Source organism: Pantherophis guttatus, chromosome 10 (genome assembly GCF_059756535.1).
Source record: "Pantherophis guttatus breed Tessera chromosome 10, ASM5975653v1, whole genome shotgun sequence".
Lineage (NCBI taxonomy): Eukaryota > Metazoa > Chordata > Lepidosauria > Squamata > Colubridae > Pantherophis > Pantherophis guttatus.
The window spans coordinates 5,242,364-5,266,234 of NC_142072.1; the positions used below are offsets into that span (position 1 = coordinate 5,242,364).

The following is a 23,871-nucleotide window of genomic DNA, read 5'->3' on the forward strand; positions in this document are numbered from 1 at the left end:
CCTGCAGTCCTAGCAGAACAAGCCACGCTTTAATTAAAACTGTCCCATCTGAGCAACAAGTAAAAAGTACAGGATTTCTGCTTTAATATGTAACTCCTAGCTGAAGGCCAGTTCCATTTTTTTTTTAAATTGGAAAAGGTCTGTGCCATCTCTAGACGATTGGTGTATGATGACTGATGAACATGCATGTTTTAAAACTCAAGAATTTTTATGATGATTTTCCAGACCAAAATATTTTAGCATAATGGCAAAAGGAAATCATGATTTCAATGGGTAACCATTCCCCTGGGTAGTTTTGTATTTGCTGTATTTGGACATCACGTTAACACGACTGATGTAACCCAATCCGAGTTCATCCAGCGGACTAAAACTTTTAACTATGTTGGCTTCACAAAAAACATTGAAGTATTTGCGGAATCTGGAATTGTTAGCAAACAGGCATGTTAGTTATCATGTGACGATATTACCTTTTTAGAATATAAAACTCAAAAGACAAATCTTAACTACCAAAGCAGATGGAAAACAAAGCCGACACCGTTCAGTGAAAAGATTCCAGTGTAACAACTAACCAAAGAATTATGCCACCTGGTTGGGGCAGTAACGGTTTGTTAATTGTGCACACCTAGCTACAATCCAGTGGACAAGTTCTCAGCTAATGCTAAAGGCTATTTTTCTCAATTGGGTGTAGCAAGCTTGACAGCTGACATTGCTAAGAGAGAGTGCATGTCCCTACTCATACACATTGAACAAAGTAGAGCTATGCCATTCAATCTACATGCCATAAGCATTCTTTTGTGAATTTGAATTGTGTATAGGAGAATTTACGGCGTTTCAAGTAGCCAGCCAGTATTAACACAAGGAACACAAGGCTGGAGCCTAAGATAAATACAGAGCTCTAGTTCCCCATAATCTAATCCCAAAAGAGTCAACCACAAATGCTTGGGGGTGGCAAAAACCTTGATCCCAACGTTAAGGAGTCCATTTTCATTTTTAAAAACAAAACAAAACCCTTTACATTCAGATTTAAATAGTGAAACTAGGATGGTACACAACTGAACCAATTCCACCCTCTCAGATCTGTACAGATAGTCCTCAACTTAACAACCACAACTGAGCCCAAAATTTATGATGCTAAGCGAGACATTTGTGAAATGAGTTTTGCCCCATTCTACGGCTTTTCTTGCTACATTTGTTAAGTGAACCACTGCAGTTATTAAACTAGTAACACAATCGTTAAAGTGGACCTGGTTTCCCCCATTAACATTGCTTGTCAGAAGGTCCCAAAAGGTGATCACATGACCCTGGGACATTGCAACCGTCATAAGTGTAAGTCAGTTGTCAAGCATCCAAATGTAAATCACGTGACTACGGGGATGCTGCAACAGTCATAAGTGTGAAAAATGGTCATAAGTCACACACCAGTGCTGTTGTAAACAAACACCTCAACAGTGATTTTTGTAAAAAAAAAAAATCTGGGGCTTTCTTCCTATTATTATCTCATTCGATCCTCTCCCCATTAATAAGGAGCTTCATGACAGTCCTTCCGTTCATGCCAATAATTTATTGAACCGGATGTCTGTACACAGCCAAAAAAAACCTAAGAAAGAAACTAACACACAATGTTGGGAGGAAGGAAGGAAGGAAGGAAGGCAGTGATGAGGATAAATATGAGGGTGAGGGAAATTATCCACAGGCTGCACCCTGGCTCCCTAGGGGGAACCGTCAATCCTAGATGATTTGCAAATGGAAAGGGAAACTGGGGTGGGGGTGGGGGTGGGGTCAATCATTGCAACATTTCATTAAGAAAAAAATTAATCTATTTACAGGGAAAATGGAAAAAGGAAGCCATTTTAAGGGGTTTAAGATGAGGAAAATATGTATTTACAGCAGGGAGGGAACAGGCATTAAATTAAAACTTGCCTTCTCCAATTCCCTTTAGAGAACCCTACGCCCCCCAAGAGATCCACAAAATTTGATTTGTAGCACCGGGGGAGGAAAACTGCTATAGGGAGCAGGCGCAACGGAATTCAGAGCAAGCTTCTGCTAGTTTCCCGCCTGCTCTTAATACCAGCTTGTTCCAGACACACACGCGCAATAACACACAACTGCGCACACATACCCATGGGATTTCTCCCTCCCCCCCCCCTGCAAGAAATCCCAGTGCTACCTCTGATGGGATCGCAGGAGGAGCGAGGAATGGTTGGCCATGCCCCCCCCTCACAATCCAAGGCAAGGGGGAGAGGGCTTGCTTGTTCCCGGTAAGAGATTGCGGGGCGGAGGCATGGCAAGCAAAGGAGCAGGTGGGCGGGTGGGGGGGGGGCTTGCAGGGGTGGGAAGGGGTGTGTGTGTGGGGGGGAGGAAGGATGATTCCCCGCTGGAATGGGACAAAAAAAACCGAATGTTATTGGGCTATAAAACAGACCCGCTTAAAAATACAGCATCCGGGTTTCACAGACAGACACGTCTTGGGATGTGGAGGGCAATCCGGAGAAGGAACCGTTAACCGTGGGAAGGGGATATACAAGAGGTGGAGTTCGGAAAGCATGAATGACATGAGACTGGGAAATAAAACCATTTTTCCCCCTCCCCAAGGGGCGTTAAAAACAAGAGCAACTTAAAACTCAATTAGGACAGACTTGGGATTAGCCAGAGGGAGAGGGAGAGGAAGATGGCAGCAGCTCTCCGGTCCTTCCCCCCCCCCCCTCTCCGGAGGTACCAACCTGACCCGCTTTTGACAGAGAAGGGAGCTCTCAAGCCATGGGATTTTTTCTGTTCTCTCCCCCTCCCCAAGCCAAGGCATCAGAGGACAACCTTTGAGGGAATCCCCTCCCCCCTCCCGTCCAAGTGGCCATCCCATCCCCAATTGGCCTCCCCCCTCCGCCTGGTCCCCGGGCCAAGATTGCTTTCCCCCACCATTCACAGTTCAGAGAAGTCCATGTGGGTGGCCTGGGGGTAGGGGGTGGTGGAGGGGACCTGCCCCCCGGGCCCAGCGACCCCTCAGGACGTATTGGCAATGGGTCCTGCGCCATCTCCTGGTGTGACCTGGCTTCTGTCAGTGTTCATTCTTCCCTCACCTAGAGAGAGAGAGAGAGAGAGAGAGAGACGAAATTGAAGCCATGTTGGACCTTCCTTTTCCAAATGACCTGAGTTGTTAGTCTCATTTTGTTATTGTTAAGGGCAGCGCAGTGGTTAAACTGCAATATTGCAGGCCAGCTCTGCCCACAGCCTAGAGTTCGATCCTGACAGGGTTCAAGGTTGACTCAGCCCTTCCATCCTTCCGAGGTTGGTAAAATAAGGACCCAGATTGTTGGGGGCAATAGGCTGACATTGTAAACCGCCCAGAAACTACTATAAAGCATTAATGAGCTGTATATAAATATAGCAATAGCACTTGAGTCTTACATATCACTTCGTAGCGCTTTTACAGCCCTCGGTAAGCAGTTTACAGAGTCAGCCTATTGCTTTTAATAATCTGGGTCCTCATTTTACCGACCTCGGAAGGATGGAAGGCTGAGTCAAAATTGAGCCAGTCAGGATCGAACTCCTGGCTGTGGAATGCAGAGTTTTTTTATTTTATTTATTTATTTGTCATATTTCTATGCCGCCCACTCTCCGAGGACTCTGGGCGGCTTACCCCAAAGACAGTATACTAAATAGCATATTGCCCCCAACAATCTGGGTCCTCATTTTACCGACCTCGGAAGGATGGAAGGCTGAGTCAACCTTGAGCCGGTGAGATTTGATCCGCTGATCTGCTGAACTAGCAGTCAGCTGAAGTAGCTGCAGTACTGCACTCTAACCACTGCGCCACCTCAGCTCAAGTCTCTAAAGTGCTATTGCTATTGCACCCCATGCACAAATAACCCCCTCGTGGGACAGCTCCTCCCAAAAATTCAAGTGAAGCGCCACGAACGAGAAAGCACTCACTGTGCGAGGTTCCAGAGCCAGACACAGACCCGACTGAGCTCGCCTGGGACCGGATGTGCGGTGGAATGAGGTTGGAATTCAAACCTGGCTGGATGGAGAGCTCTGCAAAGAAAAGAGAAAGAGAGAGAGAGAGAGAGAGAGAGGGTGAGGCATCCCATAACTCACCTGGGGAGGATTCACTCATTTCTACAGGCTCCTCAACATGCCTGAGGAGCTGCTAACCTACAGAAGTTGAGAGCTCCACCTGACGTTTATTTTTGACGTGAGGGCCATGCCACCAAAGCATAAAAAAAGACCCAACTTTCGGGTGGGGGTGGGGGAATGAATTGAAACTACCAGTGGTAGTTTTAAAAGGGCTTTTAATCCCCCAACGCTGCATAGCTTCAGTTCCCAATTAATTATTCGATGACAATGCAAAACGGAACATTGTTTTAAGTTCATTCGCGCTGCAATCTAACCGTTCAAAAGATGGTTATCTGGAGCGTATGGGGCCAGCCTGACGCAAAAGGCTGCAGGCCACATGATACCATCAAGGGCACTTTTCTCCTGTTAAACTGTTACACGGACAGCATTAACTTTGCCAACTGTGCTGAACCGAAAGGAGCTACGCTGTTAAAAAAAAGGGCATTTCAGGTCGCAGCCAATTACATTTCTAGCTGCACTAATTTATTCCCTTCCCAGTTCTACTTCACTGAGGCTGAAAACCCTTCCTGGGACACATCTTTTGTATAGAGCGGGTGTCGGCAACCCATTGCTCTGGAGCTACATGCGGCTCTTTGGGCCCTCTGCTGTGGCTCCCTGTCCCATCACTGGTCAGCCCCGCCCCTCGCTCCTTTTATTTTGGGGGATATTTTTGGAAATCTGGGCTGGCTGAGGAACGATCGCCAGCCACAGCAGAGGCTTCCCTTTGGCCAACCCTCCTCCCCCTCCTCCTCCTGTGACCCCCTGGCCAGCTGTGGCTGAGCCAGGAGCATGCACATGCATGGGGAGACCCTCCTCAAGCAAACGCCAAAGTACAGGAAACGTGTGTGTGGAGTGGGAGGCCTGCACATGCACACACTCCTGGCTCGGCCACAGCAGCCAGGGGGTCACAAGAGGAGGGTCTCACACACACACACACACCTTCCCAGTTGTGTCCAACTGATTAGATGCCAGCCACTTACCCACAGGGCTGAAGTTGAAGAGCGGGGGCAAGTCACGGCCATTGGGCAACCGAGCGTTGGGCTCGCGCAGCTCGTCAAAGAAACTGTTGGCACAGGCCTCCAGGGGAGAGAGGCGAGTGGCTGGGGTGTACTCAAGCAGGCGACTGCACAGCGAGATGGCCTCCAGCGGCGTGCGAGGCTTAAACACCTGGGGAAGAGCAGGAGATATGGTCACGCCCAAACCAGGTGTTCCCTGCCTCTTAAAAACCCTCCCTCACCGTAAACCCAACATCGTTAATCCCAACCGTTAATCCAACACTGATTTCTCCAGAAATCACAGTTAATCCAATGGAGACGCTCCATTCTGGACTTCCAACCCTTTGGGTACTGGGGACCTCTTCCACAGAAAAAAAAAACCAATCCACAGACAAGGGGAGATGTGGTTTTGCATGCACGCACAGATGAAAGCTTCGCTCGCTTGCGCGGCCCGATTCCCAATAGGCCAGGGGTCTCCAACCTTGGCCACTTTAAGCCCAGCGGACTTCAACTCCCAGAAGTCTGGCAGTTGAAGCCTGGCGGACTTCAAGTTGCCAAGGTTGGAGACCCCTGCAATAGGCCACGGACCGGGAGGTTGGGGGCCCTTGATATAGAAGATTCCACCACTCTACCAATTCATGTTCTTGGTGTTATTGTTTTTAAATCTGAGCCGTTATTTTATTTATTTATTTAGCGTACAGCATCTACAGAACTCATCGACATACAACACTAATAGAACGTTATACGCACAAATACAAAATCTAAATAGAGCATCAGCGTAATCATGCATGTACAATGTGCAGACAAATATACTAAACAAGATAAAGAAATTAGGGTAAAACCATGATAACCATCGTACAATATGGCACCACAGAGTTTCAACAGGATAGACATTGTATAGTTCAATATCTAATGAAGCTAACCATCTAACTCAGTGTTTCTCAACCTTGGAAGCTTGAAGATGGGTGGACTTCAACTCCCAGAAACCCCCAGCCAGCGCTGCTGGCTGGGGGATTCTGGGAGTTGATGTCCACCCATCTTCAAGCTACCAAGGTTGAGAAACACTGATCTAACTGCTTCTGGTGTGGCTGTGACGAGATCGTCCCAGGGACCTTGAAATCTCCTAAGGCAGGGGTGTCAAGCTCCCAGCGTCACATTGTCATGACATGACGTATCGTGACTCCCCCCCATTTGCTAAACCGGGGTGGGCGTGGCCAGCACATGATGTATCCGGGCCTCGAGTTTGACACCCCTGTCCCAAGTGAACATTCTTGAACTATGGGTGTTATTGCAGAGTTCCCCAACCTGTTTGGCTTTGCGGACCAGCTGGGGGAAAAGAGGCGGGGGAGAGAAGGGATGCTTCCACATGCACGCTGGGCAAGCATGCACACGCAGCTCCATTTGCACAAGTGACCGTTCAAAGTTGCGACGCTGAAAAAAGTGACTTACAACCCGTAAATCCTTGCAGTTGTGACCATCGCAGGATTCCCCCCCCACGGTCACGTAATCAAAATTTTGGGTGCTCAGCAAATGGCATGGACTTATGGTTTCCAGCAAGCAGAAGTCCATGGAGAAAGCTGGATTCGCTTAATGACTGCAGTGCTTCATTTAACAACCGTGGCAAAAAAAAAAAAAAAAGACTGTAAAAGCAGTTGGCTGACAGAACAGCCGTGTTGCTTTAACAATGAACATTCTGGTCTTATTGTGGACATAGGTTGACGCCTATATTTGCGGTATTTAATTTACACAAAGGCATCTTGCAAAATTCTACTTTCCTGGTTGCAGAGATTTATTTTAACGCCAGGCGCCTATAACCCTGCTATGCCAGGACCCCTTCAAGTGTGCCCTTTTCAGTGATATTTTAGAAATGTAAACTATCTTGGACAATAGCACAAAGTCAGCCGTCATGTTTCATCTTCTCCACAATCTCCCTGCTCCCCCCCCTTACCTTTATCCATGGATGTGCTTTGATCTGGGGGAACTTAAACTCTGTGTAGTTGGGATTCATCTCTCGTATCTGTTCTCGCGTCGGTGTTCCCAACACCTGCAGAAGGGAAGGGAAGGAGGACAATCAAACCACGACAAGTCTCGACAGTACTTCGACAACAAGACAAAAAGCCCAGTCACTCGGCCCATTAGGCTGACTCTCCGATTCCACTTCAGTATTTGCAGGACTGAAAATAGGTTGTAGCACTCTACAGGTCGGGGGGGGGGGGAAATAAAGTTAAACAGTTACCTTGATGATCTCCACTAGCTGATCCACTCCACTGTCCCCAGGAAAGATGGGCTGCCCCAGGAGCAGCTCGGCCAGCACACAGCCGGCAGACCAGATATCTACGAGAGAAAAGGGGTGCCGTTAGCCCCACACGGAGAGAAGCACTGCTTGCTATAAAGAGCTGCAGCGTGTTCGCATTTGGTTCTTGAAACCACCCTCCTAGCTCTCTTGGTTTTCTGGCCAGGCAAAAAGATCTCGGGTTCAAAACTGAGCATCTCCAAGCAGACTGCAAACACAGTTAAAGGCTGGAGAAAATGCTTCTCAATCAACACAGAAATATTAAGCCAGCGACAGGAATCAATATGCTGGCTAGAAAGATCGGGGAGGGAAAGGTGAGTGGCCGAAAGGGAGCTTCCGATTCTCACCTGACAATTACAAATAGCCCTCGAGGTACAATTGGGGCTGGAACTTTCATTGCTAAGTAATGTGGTCGTTAAACGAGTCACACCCAATGTTATCACTTTTCCCACAGTTAAGTGAATTTGGTTTCCCCCCCATCCACTTCGTTGGAAAGCCCTGGGAAGATCCCAAATGGTGGTCCCAGACCCCAGGATGCTGCAAACATGCCAGGTGCTGAATATCCGAATTCTGACAATGTGACCGCAGGGATACTGCACCGTCGTAACTTCGCAGAGTTGCTAAACAAATGTTCATAAGTTGAGAACTACCTGTATAGGTCTTTCTTCCTATGATACAGCCGGAGATAGAGCTATAGCATAATGCAACCCATTTCCAGGTGGACTACAACTCCCAGAATTCCCCAGCTAAGGCATTTCTGGAAGTTGTAACTCCACACTTGGAGGTTTTGGGGAAAGTCAATGCAAAACTGTTCAAGCCGTCATCCTTTTTTTGCCATTCACACACAGAATTTGCTTCCGGAAGCAACCAACATCTATGGAAGGAAATTCACTTGGTCTGAGCAGCTAAAACTTATAAGATCCCTCAATGGGCTCACCTATGTTCGAAGTGTAATCGGTGGCTCCAAAAATGAGCTCAGGCGCACGGTAATAGCGAGAACAGATGTAGGAAACATTGGGTTCGCCTCGCACCAGCTGCTTTGCACTGGAAAAAAGAGGGAACAGTAGATGGGGATCTCCAGAGAACTAGAATGCTATTGAAATGAGGGCCTAGAGGCATAAATTGAAGCCCCTGTAAGATCCCCACCCCCACCCTCGAGACCTTCAATATTTCTTCACTGCGTTCATTATCTAACAAAAAGTGAAAATGATTCAACGCACAATTTAAGAACAGCAATATAAATTACAATAAATCTACCGTAAAATTCTATCTAAACAAAATAAATACAAGGATTTGTCCTGGCTCCAAGCCAGTTTTGGGAACTGCAGTTTACCCTCTGCCCATCATTCAGAAGCCACAGAGAGATCTCAGCCCAGAAAAGCATACCTGCTCCCCCCATTTAACAGAACAGCAGAGTTGGAAGGGACCTTGAAGGTCTTCTAGTCCAGCCCCCTGCTCAAGCAGGAGACCCTACACCATTTCAGACAAATGGTTATCTAACATCTTCTTCAAAACTTCCATGTGTTAGAGCATCCACAACTTCTGGAGGCAAGTTGTTCCACTGATTAATTGTTCTCACTGTCATGAAATTCCTCCTTAGTTCTAGGTTGATTCTCTCCTTGATCAGTTTCCATCCGTTGCTTCTTGTCTTGCCTTCTGGTGCTTTGGAGAATAGCTTGACCCCCCTCTTCTTTGTGGCAGCCTCTCAGATATTGGAACATTGCTATTATGTCACCCCAGTCCTTCTTTTCATTAAAAATCCATTTTAAAAATTTCATTAGAATTAGGGCTGACAGCTCTAGATTTGCAGCAGGAAGATGTGGGTCCAAATCCTGCTTAACCTTGAAGCTCAAACCAGTCGCTCGCTCTCGCAACCTCCTCACCGAGCTGCGGGAAGGGAAAAACGGCAGCAAAAGGGGGGAAAATCCAACTGCGCTGTCCCAAATATCTGGGAGAAAGGGTAAGACCTGTAACATTTATTTACAGGACGTGGCTCATAAATTCCTTCTGGGGAAGCTTTGCAAGATGACTGATAAAACCATGCCAGCAACAACAACAAAACAAAAAACTTAACAGCTACGCAGAAACAAGGACACAGAATGACCAACACTCTGAACGCATGGGGGGGGGAGAAGAAAGGGTCAGTCAAGACCACCGACCAACCATGTGCGGTAGCTCTGAAAGGAAAGCCTTTCTGAGGCAACCAGGCACAACGTGAAAGTTGCTGGGAAAGGCACGGGCCACAGAGAAGCAGAGTTGCACATTAAGGCAAAAAGTGCATAAATCTTTAGGGAAAAGATTTCAACTTCCTAAGAACAAGCTGGGTTGTTCACTGAGCGGTGGCTCAGTGGCTAAGACGCTGAGCTTGTCGATCGAAAGGTCGGCAGTTCAGCGGTTCGAATCCCTGCTGCCGCGTAACGGGGTGAGCTCCCGTTACTTATCCCAGCTTCTGCCAACCTAGCAGTTCAAAAGCACTTAAAAAATGCAAGAAGAAAAAGAGGGACCACCTTTGGTGGGAAGGTAGCAGCGTTCCGTGCGCCTTTGGCATTTAATCATGCTGGTCACATGACCACGGAGATGTCTTCGGACAGCGCTGGCTCTTCGGCTTAGAAACGGAGATGAGCACCGCCCCCTAGAGTCAGGAACGACTAGCACATATGTGTGAGCGGAACGTTTACCTTCACCTTGGATGATTGTATTTTAGGATTACGATCATGATTGAGAGACTTGTTGCTTGTATGTACCCTGAGAGCTTAAGCACCGGAGAACAAATTCCTTGTTTACACTTGGCCAATAAAGAATTCTATTGTCTTCTATTCTACTTGTGGCTGCAGAGCCACGAGGTCTACAGACAAACCCCACTTCCACTTCCTCTGGTTAGAAGGCTGATGTTGCCTGCTTCTCTTACCTGCCGAAGTCGCAAAGCTTCAGTACGGCTGTATCGGGATCCACCAACAGATTCTGAGGTTTGATGTCTCGATGACACACGCCTTGAGAATGGATGTAAGCGAGGCTGCGGAACAACTGATACATGTATACCTGAATGGAGGAAGGGCAGCGGCCATTAACAAGTGTCAGTTTGGTATACTTTAGATCACTGGGAGCCTGTGAGTTCTAGTCCCGCCTTAGGCATGAAAGCCAGCTAACTGACTTCATGCCAATCGCTAGGAGCCTGTGAGTTCTAGTCCTGCCTTAGGCATGAAAACCAGCTCAGTGACTTTAGGCCAATTACCAGGAGATTGGGAGTTCTAGTCCCGCTTTAGGCATGAAAGCCGGCTGGGTGACTTTGAGCCAGTTCCTCTCTCCAAACCTGCCTCACAGGGATGTTGTTTGTTATTCAATTTTTATCTCACCTTTATTACTTTAGATGGTGAACATACCTAATACTCCTTCTATTTCCTCCCCAAATATCAATCCTCAATTGCTGTAATGAAAATAGATGGAATAGGTACTAGATAGGTTTTGCTGCTTTGAGTTGGCCATAATAGATATTTTAAAGTGGGATAAAAATATAATACTATATCTTAAACGCAAAAACTAGCTATAAATATCTACTTTCTTAGTACTAAGGTCATCCTCTAATTCTGATACAGCAAACATGATCATTTGTCCTTACCGTCTGATCTACGGCCAGTCCTCAATTTACAACCAAAAACGAAGCCTGGAATTTGGGTTGAAAGTCATTGTGGTTGAGGCCCCAAGTGGTTCACCATGTGACTCACCTTACAACCTCCGTCTTAATTTTAAGACCGTTTTCAGGAAGGTCGTAAAGTGAGTCACTTGGTGAATTACCCGATTGGTAAGCAAACCACGTGGGCATTAAGCAAATCAAACATATCCGATGGACTTCCTTTTTTTTTTTTGCTGTTTCCTGCCAGAAAAAATGGGGGTGGGGGAGTCACAGATCATGGCCACATGACTGGGGGACGCTGTAGCCGGTCGTAAATATGAACCAAGTACCCAAAATGCAATCACATGACCACAGGGGTGGGGGTGGGGCGGGATGCATCAGTCGTAGTTTCGAGGACATGTCGTAAGCCATTATTTTTGAAGTCCGCCATAACTTCAAATGGTCATTAAGCAGAGGCTACCAATAATACTTCTGTAAAAAGAGGATCATAATTGGGCAGCTTGCCGATCAATTTTGGTAGATTCCATCACTATGGAGCAGTGGTGGTATTCAGCTGGTTCTACCCGGTTCGGCCAAACCGGTAGCGGTAGGCTCTGCCCACCCGCCCGGACGTCATCACGTTCTGTTTTTGACGCTCTGTGCATGCGCGGAAGGTCAGGCGCACGCTAACATTTGCAAACCGGTAGCGAAGGTAAGTGAATACCACCCCTGCTATGGAGGCATCAAATCTTCCTGAAAGCATCTATGCTCACCGTCTCCCGTTTCTGCCATAGATGACCACATGGAAAACAGAGGGAAAATGCCATGCCTGTGGATAATGGGCTAGGTCCATGATGGCGAACCGGTGGCACGCAGAGCCCTCTCTGCGGGCACGCCAGCCATCGCCCCAGCTCAGCTACATCGTGCATGCAAGCATGCCTCCCGCCAACCAGCTGGTCTTCGGGTCTCTTCCGTGCATGCGTGGGGGGTGGGCACATGCGGGGACGCATGCACACATGCATGGGGGACACATGAGCGCATGCATAGGGTGCAGGTTGGTGCAGGATACTTTCCAGGCCCGAAATGGGACACTTGGGGGGGGGGATGCCCCATTTTGGGCCTGGAAAGCCTCCTGCACCAACCTGGAAGCCAAAACGGGATGCAGGAGGCCAGGGCGCATGCATGGGGGGGGAGCTCGCATTGCATTTTGAGGGTTTGGGCATGCGTGTGTGTGTATTTTTGCACGCACACGTGCGCTTTGGGCACTCAGCACCAAAAAGGTTAACCATCACTGGGCTAGGTGGATAAAGAAAAGGGGAATTTTTTTTTTCCTTTTAGCATTCTGTCTGCTAAACCAATGCTAGTTAAACAGACAGAAAACCTAAGTAAGAGGCAGACAGAAGCAATCACCAGCCCAGAATAACTGGAGATGTTTTGAGAATTCCTGACAAGGAACCTAAAGGGAGTTAGAGAAGGAGAGGAAAGAATGAAGAATACGGGAAAGAAAACAATAAACTGAACAGAAGGGCAGGCGAATAGGCCCATTTCAGTATTCACATGATGAATGTGGGCTACAGACTTAACTATCGCATTGTGCGATGGTGAATGTGAATATTGCTTCATTTTAGTGCTTTTTAAAAATGTATTATTGAAAGAAAAAAATAAGTTTTTTTTTTTAAACCGCAAAATAATGCAAGTAAGTTTCCTTAATGGTGAAATCCACTTCTTTTTGCTTGGCCTGAGGCAATCTGCAGTCCCACCCACATCAGCCACCAAGGCCAGATGGGGATCACTATGGCATCCAAATTATGAGTCATCCTTTGCCCACAGTTCATTACCACTTGCCCCGAGGGAAGCATCCCTGGATTGGGGGGGGGGGGGGGAGACATGCAAAGTCTGTCCCAGATGTCTGCTCACTGGGCTGCATATGGCTGTCACCACCATTTGCACCAAGGAGCGATTCCAGAAGTTCTCCTTAAAAAAATTTGTTTGTAATTTATATTTGTTTGCAATCTTTTGGATTGCTCAAAAGCCATTTTGAGAGGACTGGTCTCCCGAAAGATTTGAAAGAAATCATGATATTAACGAAACAAATAGATAAAAGAGAGCCAGTTTGGTCTAGTGGTTAAGGCACCAGGCTAAAAAACGGGAGATGGTAAATTCTATCCATGAAAGCCAGCTGGATGACTTTGGGCCAATCACCAGGAGACGGTGAGTTCTAGTTCCACCTTAGCTGGAAAGCCAACTGGGTGACTTTGGGCTAGTCATTCCCTCTCAATCCAACTCACCTCACAGGACTGTTCTTGTGGAAAAAATAGGAGGAGCAAGGAGTATTAGATGCGTTCACTGTCTTATTTGTAAAATAATACAGGCAGGAGATGGATGGATGGATGGATGGATGGATGGATGGATATAGGGATAGGGTGATTATAGCTACAGTAGATAGCCATAAGGGCAAAACAGATCTTTGCCTTTGGACTCCCTACAAGTAACTTTGCCTAGTTCCCTACAGGTAAAAAACAATTAAAAAAACTAATAGCAATAAAGAAATAGTTGCTAATGCCATTGCAAAATACCATTCCATTCCATCTTTATGCCCTGCCACTTGAAAAGAAAGACAAATCAAATCCAGCCCACTTTTCAGACAAAAAGATCAAGAATTAAAAATAAAAGAACAACCATTTTTGTAAAAAAGAAAAGAAAACGCAGCACCCCAAAAGCATTGCATTTGATGGAAAGGTGGTCTGAAAAAGGCCAAGGTATTTAAAAAGACTAAGGTACTTAAACTCAAGGGATTAAGAAAAATGCAAGGCATGGTGGCACCCAGGACAGGTTATGCAATGGGGACCAAAGCTATTTAAGTGATGAAGAGGGGAGGGGAGGGGAGATTTTTTTTTTTTGTTTTTTTAAAAAAAGCCTTTGTGTAAGGAAAGTCTCCTCCCAGCTTTTCTGGTGAAAAAAAAAGGAGCTCAGGTCAGAGGTGGTGGGAAAGATTTCAACCAGAGCCCCCGGAAAGCTGCTATTCTTAGTTCAATAATGCCCAGCTGGTGGAACCAAAGGTTTTCTTGTGAATTGGGACATTTTCTTGGTACAGTCTGATGCAGGATTTTATAAGTACAGAAAGAATAAGGAGATCTTTAAATCAAATAGGAATCTGCCCAGTCACTCGAAAGGTAAACAAAAGGCAAAGAGCTACTGGTATGCAGAGAGGGGTTAAACAAGAATTTTGATGCCACTTCAGAGGTAGCCGGAGATCAACTGAGGGATGCCAGGCTTTGTGGCCCAAGCAACAACTGGAGAACTACAGTTACCCACTGTCTGCCTTGGCATTGTAGTCCGAATATTATTCTCCTTCCCTGAATAATGCAAAGGCGGGGGCAGGTAGGAGAAGACAACCAAGTTGTATCCAGCCCTACAACAATTAACTTCATTGAAAAATCAAGGGGACTTTGATTTGGACTCAATCAAGCTTCTTCCACACACAATGTAAAACCCAAAGAAAGAGTCAGTGGGCAGGACAACAACAGTCATACTGAACTTATAAATAGGAAGGTTCATTCTAGAGAAAAGTCTTATCTACCCTGTTTCCCCGAAAATAAGACATCCCCTGACAATAAACCCAATCGGGCTTTTGAGCGCATGCGCTAAAATAATCCTCCCCCCGAAAATAATCCTTCCCCAAAAATATTTAAACGCAGAGCTGGAAATCAGGTAAGACGGCAAGAGGAGCCCCATCTTGCTCCACACACCCCGAAATAATAAGACCTCCCCAAAATAAGGCCAAGCGCTTATTTTGGGGTTCAAAAAAATATAAGACAGGGTCTTATTTTCAGGGAAACTCAGTATCTGGCTGCTAAAAAAAATGACACCAATATAATGGCATATTATTAAATAGCCAGGGGAGATGGAAGGCATAGATGCTTGATGGACAAAAATAATTTGTTCATCAAGACAAATTATTGTCCAACAGGAATAACTTTCTAATAACAGTATTATGGGTGAGGAATTCCATCTCAAACAAGTTTCCTTTTTTATGATCATCAGAACAAATGCTCCCAAAGGCATTACACCCCCCGAGAAATCTCACGCCTGACACCCATTCTGCCGAACTGGCAAACGGTAACCGATTCCCACAACTTCCTCCAATCCTCAATGTGCAAACGAGGGCTTGATTTTCATCTAAACCTAAGCCATGATTTTTTAAACCCTGGTTTGCTGAACAAAAGCTACCATGGCCTGCTCATAACACGAAGCTGTGGGTGAAGAGGCACCTTGAGAGGTAAGAACGAAAAAACAGAAAGGAAGTCTGTTCAAAGGGAATGTGCGGGGAGCATCACACTCGCTTCTCTGTCCTTAAGGACTCTGTAAACTGGCCTTCAGCAATTCTGCTCAAGGTCACCTTCTCCCTTTAGGTTTTCTCCAGGCTGTCTATAAAGTTCTTTGCGGCCCAAACTGCTTGCATTTGGTTAAGAGTCAGGGACCACTTGAGCGGGGCCTACTGAGGAACTGGATGGATTCTCCCATGACGGTAAACCTAAAACTCCAATCTCCTTTAGAGCTTAGTATGTGTTGGGAATTTAACCAAAGCCACCCTTTGCTGGTACGAGAGGTTCTCGGAGAGGAACCGCACTTACCTTCACATAGATGACAGGGATGGTCTGTTTGGCTTTGGTGAAGTGGCGGGCCACACGGTAGACTGTTTCGGGCACATAGTCCAGGACTAAATTAAGGTAAACTTCATCCTTCTGCAAGAGAGGGTGAAATAGAAGAGATCACATGGGAATTCCCTCAACTAACAGCATCTTATAAAAAACAGGGGTGGAGGAACTGGGGCCCTTTTGTGACTTCAACTCCCAGAATTCCCTGAGCCAGCAGGAATTCTGCGGGTTGAAGTCCACAAGTCGTAAAAGGGCCGTAATCCCCTCCCTCTGCTATAAAGAGGTCAGTAGACTATATTATTTTTGTCTATTTGATCTGTATGGCAGCCCATCTCATCTAAGCGACTCTGGGCGGCTGACAACAGGTAAAAAGAATCCAAGAAAAAACAAGTTAAATATCAACATGCAAACACATAAAAAGTGTCCCTCGTCCGGTAGCCCTGCCTGGTAGCTGCCATCTAAAAATGCAGAGATAAACATGCCTCCTTTATAAAATGAGAAATGCCCTTCCTTTTCCCCCTCTCAGAAAACCGTAGTTTGAAATTGCAGACAGCACAGTTGCGGCTTCCTTCCCTATACCAGTAATTCTTGAGGTTTTGTGCTCAGAGGCATCCTATTATTACTATCTTTAATTATTTTTGGATTCGGCTCCAACAACAAACACGGAGCTTGCAGCTGAGCTCTACAGAGTCTTGCCTCAGATTAAGCATTGGCTAAAACAGGGGTCTCCAGCCCATGGTCCATGCACCGGCACCGGGCCGCAACGTATCAGAAACTGGGCCACGCAAACAAGCAAAGCCCCATCTGCGGGATGCAGGCAGCCCGCAAAATCGCACCCCTCCAGTCCACGGAAAAACCTCTCTCCACAGAACCAGTCCCTGGTACCCGAAAAGATTGGAGGCCAAGGACTAAAATACAAAGGGTTGGAAACAAAGAGGAGAATTAAAGACTTCTCCTTATGGAGCTTCATTATTTCAGCATCTCTGCAAGACCCGGATTTAAGAAATTCCACGTGTAGATTTGCCCACCAGGTCACTAAAGTCACCACTGGAGATGTGCCTCCCAACTTTTCCTCTTCTAAGCTGATAGATAAGAGATTTGGAATAGAACAAGAGTAGAATGCAACATACAGGAAGTCCTCGACTTACAGCGGTTTATTTAGTGATCTTTCAAAGTTACAACGGCACTGAAAAAAAGTGACTTGTGGCCGGTTTTTTTAACACTTAACGACTTTTGCAAGCCTCCCCATGATCGAGTGATCAAAATTCAGATGCTTGGCAACTGGTTCATATTTCTGACTGTTGCGGGGGTCCCAGGGTCAGGTGATCATCCCCTTTTGTGATCTTCTAACAAGCAAAGTCAAGGGGGAAGCCGGATTCACTTAAAAACCGGGTCGCTAACTTACCATTTGCAGCGATTCGCTTAATAACGGTGGCAAGGAAGGTTGTAAAATGGGGCAAAACTCACTTAGCAAATGTCTCTGTTAACAACAGAGGTGTTGGGCTCAATTGTGGTCCTAAGTCGAGGGCTACCTCTACTTAACCATTAACCTGTACGGTTGGTTCATCACATAAATCCCGTTAATCCATGTTCAAGTTCCCTTTGGGGCTATCGGTATTTGGAGATCACTTGAGCTGCAAGCAGATTTAAGCTCTTATTTGGTTTTCAAACTCATTGGAGAACTTTGACATACCTAGCAGTTGGGTTCATGCAATGCCTTAAGAGAGAATCAAACAAACCGTAGCATAACCAGGAGATTAGACAATCTCTATCAACCTAATCTGTCTCACAAGGCCACTGTGTAGGTAAAATTGGAGAAAAGAGCAGAGCAGAAGTACTGAGAGGATACGTTGGACAATGCTGTGCAGACACCAAAAGCCAGCTCAACCAGAGCTGTTTGAATGGAATGTGTCCAGAAAATGATCTTTTCATGGCAGATAATAATAAACGTTTCTCCATTCTACAGCCTGTCTAACTGCCATATTCCACCACCACCCCTATTATTTCTCTTGCTAGACTTTCCACATTGAGAAATCTTTGTGGAATCAAAGAGCTACAAAGGCCATTTTGGGTACCAAGCCGATTACTAATCCAGATAACCTCTATGATTACATTACTTGGGGAAACTGTGTCGATCACCAGTAAGGATCTCTTAACTACTCATCCTGGATCTGAGAACTACCCGTATATTAAATGGACATTTGTTTTCAAACTGTGATTTCAATAAACGTATGCAATAAACATTGTGAGATGTTTCCTTCTGTGGAGGTTGTGTCCACCAAGAATGAAGATCCGGAGAGGGAAGGAACTAAATTATTTGTGGTTTTTCCCTCCCAGGATCTAATATACTACAGGTAGTCCTCAACGTACGACCACAATTGAGCCCAAAATTTCTGTTGCTAAGCGAGACAGTTGCTAAGTGAGTTTTTCCCCATTTTATGACCTTTCTTGCCACCGTTAATAAGTGAATCACTGCCGCTGTTAAGTTAATAACATGGTTGCTAAGTGAATCTGGTTTCCCAATTGCCTTTGCTTGTCAGACAGTCGCAAAAGGGGATCCTGTGATCCTAGGATACGGCAACTGTCATAAATATGAGTCAGGGATGAAGCCTCTTGAATTTTGATCATGTGACCATGGGGATACTGCAACAGTTGTGTGAGAAACAGTTGTGTCATAAAGTCACTTTTACAGTGCTGTTATAATCTGAGCGGTCACTAAACAAACTGTTGTAAGTTGAGGATTATCTGTATCCTCATCTGTTTCAAGGAAGAATGGGATAGGAAGTCCAAAGGATGAACTTTGTGAGCATGAAGGGGCATCAAGTGTTACCTGAATTTCTTAAATCAAGTCAGAAACATGTCTTGGATTCACCATCCAAGGTTCTCCGACCTTGGCAACTTTTAAGACTTGTGGACTTCAACTCCCAGAATTCTCAGCCAGCATGAATCTTAAAAGATCTGCCTTACAGTATAGACAGTATATATTGTATAAAGAGATCATCGGAGTTCCAGTCAAAAATACAAAATGGGCAAAATGCAAATCAGAGGCAGATCCTCAAAAGCACAAGGAGGAAGAAGAGAAAACCAGCCCTGTTACTCTCCTTTGGCGTGCCCCCTTTTCCCTCTTTCCAGCTTTCCCTCACCTTTTCTCCGCTCGAGTAGAAGAAATATCGCAGGCGGACAATATTGCAGTGATCCAGCTTCCGCATGATCTGCAGCTCCCGGTTCTGAAGTAAAAGAGAGACCAAAATGAGGCACGGAATCACAGTGGTAAAAACTAGCAGGATGGATCAGTCCCCTTTTCTTTCCAGTCTCACCTTGAAACGTTTATCTTGTAATACTTTCTTGATAGCCACCAGCTCGCCAGAGTCTGCTAATCGGGCTTGGTAGACAACGCCAAAGGACCCATTGCCGATCACTTTGATATCGGAATACGAGACTTCTTGAGGACGGTCAGGACCCTGGCCGGGTGTGGCCACCACGGTGGTCACTTTACTACTATCTCCTGAAAAGAGGAATGACGGTCAAATCCGGATCAGACAGGACGAAAGTCTGATTTAGTCCAAGCGGCCTAATTTGAACTCACTAAATGTCTTTCTCGGCCTTTCCCAATCCTTCTCGACAATTAACGCCCTTAAAACATTTCCAATCCCAATTAAAAAGATGATCTTCCCCAAACCCACATTAATACCAATAAGCGCCTTGGGGTACACTCCTTCGAACACCATCGGCATTGACAAAATCCCCCCTTGTCAATTGCCAAAGGCAGCTTTACTCGGAACCGCTGACATCCCGCGATAACATCTGTAACACCTTCAAACATCCACATCTGCCTATTCCAGGTCCCTAGGGGAAGGACTTCATAGGTGGACAAAAATAACCAAACTGAACAACTGCCTGTGTGATGAACCATAATAATTTGGTATTTTTAAAAAAAAAACCAAGCTGGTTCATATCCTTGTCCCCCCCCAGTTTCCAAACTCAAATTCTACCCTAAGACTACCCAGATTCCTACAAAACCACATCACACCCCAACTCCTGACATGCTTTAAAGCCAGGAAGGAACAACTTAGAACAGTGTTTCTCAACCTTGGAAGCTTGAAGATGGGCGCTGCTGGCTGGGGGATTCTGGGAGTTGAAGTCCACCCATCTTCAAGCTACCAAGGTTGAGAAACACTGACTTAGAAGATGCTGTCGTAGCAAGCTTGCCCTTTTAAGGTGGGCCGGCGGGCTAATTGGTACCAAACAGGGATAAGTCATAAGAGACCATTTCGGGCAAATAACCAGGGGGAAGATCAGAAGGACAAAAGGGTGGTTTTGTTTTGTTTTTTTGGGGGGGCAGGCAAGCATTTCTTCTTCTTTTTTTTTTTTTTTTGGTTTTTTTTTCCCCCAAAAAAGAGCTGGCACTCACCATCATGGGCTTTATCCTTATCCTGCCTGCCCTGCCTCACCCGCTTTTCCTGCTACGACTTGCATCCCTGGCGAGAGTTTCTCATTCAGCCTCGCCATCCCAACGCCCTCACCACCACCCCCCTCGCCTGACCTCCCCCCCCCCCACAGCCCCAGCCCCACCCATGGGCCGCCAGCCACCCCTTGCCAGGCCCTTCTCCCTCCTCTTCCATGGACCCACCCAGCAGGGCAAAGCCGGTAGCCCAAGAGTCCCGGGCGGTGGGGAGGGGGGCGGGAGGAGAAGGAAGCCCAACCGGCACTCCATCCAAAGGGCAAGACGTGCCTCGGGCTCCCCTGGCCCGGTTTCTCCCTCCCTCCCTCCTCCCTCCCCCCCCACCCCACCCCTACCCCTGATTTCATCCTGACGTCACCGGAGTAATTCTGGAGCCCTCGTCCAGTTGCTGACCTCGGATAGCTTCTCCCTCCAAGCCCCGGTTGCCGGCCAGGGGAGGATCTGGAGCCGGGAAGGGGCTCACCTTGGGCGAACCCAGCCTGCCTCTCGTCCCCCCCTCCCCACACCGCCCCCCCTCTCCTCCCCTCGGCCCCCAACGGCGACGCCCCCCCCGCCCCCCCACCTGCTCCTTGCCCCCCCTTCCTTCTCCTCCTCCTCCTCGAGCCCCCAGACCCAATTCCCCTCTGCCCCGGGGGGGGGGTCAGATGAGGCTCGCAGGGTCTCCCCCACTCCCAGGTTTCCCCTTTCCGCCCCCTCCCTCGCCCCTCGTGGCCCTCCCGCCGCCCCCCCCGCCTCAAGCCCCCTCGGCGCTCCTCCTTTGTGTGGCTCCCCCACCCCACGACCGCGCCTGCCCCATTCATTCCCCGCCCCGCCCGCTCGCCCGCCCTTCCCGGCCCCTCACACTTACGCCCCAGCTTGAGCCCCGGGAAGGCGACCGTCGAGCTGGAGCCGCCTCCCCCCGGCCCAGGCCCGGCAGCCCCCCCGGGTTTGCCCCCAGGCGCTGCCCCCGAGGTCGGGCCTGGCGCGGTGGGGGCCGTAGCGGGAGCCCCTCCGGACGGGTCTGCGAAAGAGCTCGTTCGGGGCCGGGAAGAACCGGCGCTGCCGCTGCTCATGGTGAGGCCGACACCGGGGAAAAGGGAGGGGGGGGGCCGCGCTGGCTGGCTCCGTCTGAGGCGGCTCGGGAGCCGGCCCTGCCCGGCCCTGTTGCAAGAGCCGACGGGAAATGGAGTCTCGGGCGCGGCCCGCCTACTTATCGGTTAAGGAAGAGAGGACTCGATTTCCCAGAAGGCGTCGCGCGGCCGATGGCCGTAAGCGCGGCGGTCGAAAGAGACGCTGGGAGAGAGAGTCCTCTTATTCCGCGCCCCCTCTGCGGCCGGCCGGGTTCGGGACTACAAGCCCCTGTGTGCCTTAGGATCTGAAGCGAGGGAGCGTGGGAAATGGAGTCCTCCGCGTAGCGCGTAATAGAGACTTGACGGGAGGGGGACTCCGCTTCCCGGCATCCCTCGCGCGGACCTGGTCAGCCTATCGCGCAAGAGGAAAGAGGGGAAAAGATTTGAGTTTTGGCTCCTCCCAAACCAGAGCAGGAAAAGCAAATCGTGAGGTGCGAGAGAGACGCGAGGCGAGCGCTCAGCCGCCTGAAGAAAAAGCCGAGAGACTTAACCTTTTGCCCATCGCGATTTCTTATCCATTAGCCCAGTCTCAAAGGGATCCGCCCTGAGGGCTGTCAGGCTGTGGCGCGATGAGGCGCGGAGAGAGAAAACTTGCGGGGCTTCGGCACTGCTTTTCCCGAAGTGCTTTGCGCGGGACCCCGTGACTCGGCCAGGGTGGCGCGGACTATCACGGGCGGACTACGGCTCCCATAGTGCATTGCGAGCAACAACAAAAAAAAGGCCGTTGTTAGGGTGAGGGGCCTTGAGGCCGCCGAAGCACCGAGGAGTCACGAAACTCTTCGCCCCCGAACACGGCAGACGAGAAGTGATAACCAACCGGGCGGTCGATGCCTCGGGCCCAGAGAACAACTCGAGAGCGCTCAGGCGGCCTTCTGTGCGGGCGGGCCCGACACGCTTCCCGTCATGCACCGCTCTGCCCTCGAAAGGACTTGTGGGAGTTGTAGTTTGCGCTGCTGGAGAAAAAGCATCTCGGAGGCAGAAATCACAGTCTTCTCTGCTGACTCTGCTGTATTTCAGTATTAACAGTAACAGAGTAGAAGGTGACATGGTTAAAAGTTAGAATAAGTGACAGAAATAAGAGAAGGGATTAGTGTTAGTGTAGGCACTTTTATATAACAAAACAAAGCAACCATAAGAGAAAATACAGAACAATTGAACAAGGATAGATGGCAACTTATTATAATTGTTTTATTAGTATTAGAAATATACAAGTTGACTGAATGTAATAACTATGATTCATTTTACTAGTTTTATTTGTATTGGAATGTATGACACTCGGGTGCCACACTGTTCACGCATCGATTTCATATGTTTTTTTTAAAAAAATACAAAAACCGCTAAGCGGTTTACAGAGTTAACATATTGCCCCCAACAATCTGGATCCTCATTTTACCCACTTCGGAAGGATGGACGGCTGAGTCAACCTTGAGCCGGTGAGATTCGATCTGCTGAACTGCAGCTAGCAGTCAGCTGAAGTAGCCTGCAGTATTGCAGTACTGCACTCTAACCACTGCGCCTCCTCGGTTGATATTGATTGCTTATTTGTACACCTATGACTATCATGAAGTATTGTACCTTATGATTCTTGACTGTATCTTGTCTTTTTATGTACGCTAAGAGCATATGCACCAAGACAAATTCCTTATGTGCCCAATCACACTTGGCCAATAAAGAATTCTATTCTATTCTATTCTATTCTATTCTATTCTATTCTATTCTATTCTATTCTATTCTATTCTATTCTATTCTATTCTATTCTAAAGGCTCCCGGTTTCTTAGGGATCATATTTCAGTCGATTTGTCTGGGCTGCAAAATTGCTTGCAAAGCATATTTGCTTGGGAGGATTATTTTCTGAAACAACTTTTCCTGAAATGCAGTTTGCGCCTTTCCAGGTAAACAACTCCATGCAAAAGAGGTACCTGAGCTGCTCTTTCAAGGAAGGAAAGATCACCTGGGTGGCCATGCCACAAATGTGGGAGAGGTGAGAGGTGGGGGGGGGAGGGGGCAGGCTATGATTAGTTAAGAAACTAAGGAACTGTATTGTGCAAACTTAGAAAAGGGGGAAATTAATAACCAGGTTAGGCGTGTTATGAAAGCCGCTCTGCATTTGGTGTGTAAGTCAACACTTGTGTCTAGGGTTTCCCGAGACAAATAACAAAACTCTAGGCTACTGTGCTAGGGTGTGCATTTCTTAGCACTTCGTTGCATTGACCTTTGAGCTGGTTCTTGGCTAACCATATATAAAGGGTGGAGAATGAGTTTCCCACTTCCGACCTCTGGAAAGCTACGCATAATCTCACACGTGTGAGTCAGTCAGGAAAACTCCTTATATGACCTCCGTTCTTGGAGGCGGAAGAGCCAAAGGTTTAGAGTTGCAGGTTTTTTTATTTTTTTTCCAAACTCAGGAAACTTTAAGACACATGGACTTCAACTCCCAGAATTCCTTCAGCCGGAGTTGAAGTCTACACACATTTTCAAAGTTTCCACGTTTGGGGTGAGGGTGGGGGCAGAAGAAGCAATCCCCTTTTTTAGAGCCAAGGATGTGAGATCCACCCAGGTAGTGTTTTGTTTTGTTTCCCCCCACCCCACCCCCAATAATTGCTGGCATTGCACAATTTTCTAAGCTGCAATGT

General features: G+C 47.5%; 1 protein-coding gene across 3 annotated transcripts; it reads right to left on the reverse strand.

The window, feature by feature from the left end:
* Positions 1-1,541: 1,541 nt before the first annotated feature.
* GSK3A (glycogen synthase kinase 3 alpha) lies at positions 1,542-21,874 on the reverse strand. Of its 3 annotated transcripts, none has more exons than XM_034438000.3 (11): positions 21,729-21,874; positions 18,984-19,171; positions 18,810-18,893; positions 15,643-15,753; positions 10,307-10,437; positions 8,336-8,442; positions 7,342-7,439; positions 7,054-7,149; positions 5,091-5,277; positions 3,928-4,029; positions 1,542-3,074 (listed from the first exon to the last, which is right to left on the reverse strand). In XM_034438000.3, the coding sequence occupies exons 1-11, from the start codon at positions 21,754-21,756 to the stop codon at positions 2,998-3,000; spliced, it is 1,209 nt and encodes a 402-aa protein (XP_034293891.1). In that variant the 5' UTR covers positions 21,757-21,874; the 3' UTR covers positions 1,542-2,997. The 3 variants fall into 3 exon arrangements, with proteins under 3 accessions (XP_034293891.1, XP_034293890.1, XP_087732999.1); XM_034437999.3 differs by lacking the exon at positions 21,729-21,874 and adding an exon at positions 20,976-21,472; XM_087876873.1 differs by lacking the exon at positions 21,729-21,874 and adding an exon at positions 20,487-20,591.
* Positions 21,875-23,871: the final 1,997 nt, after the last annotated feature.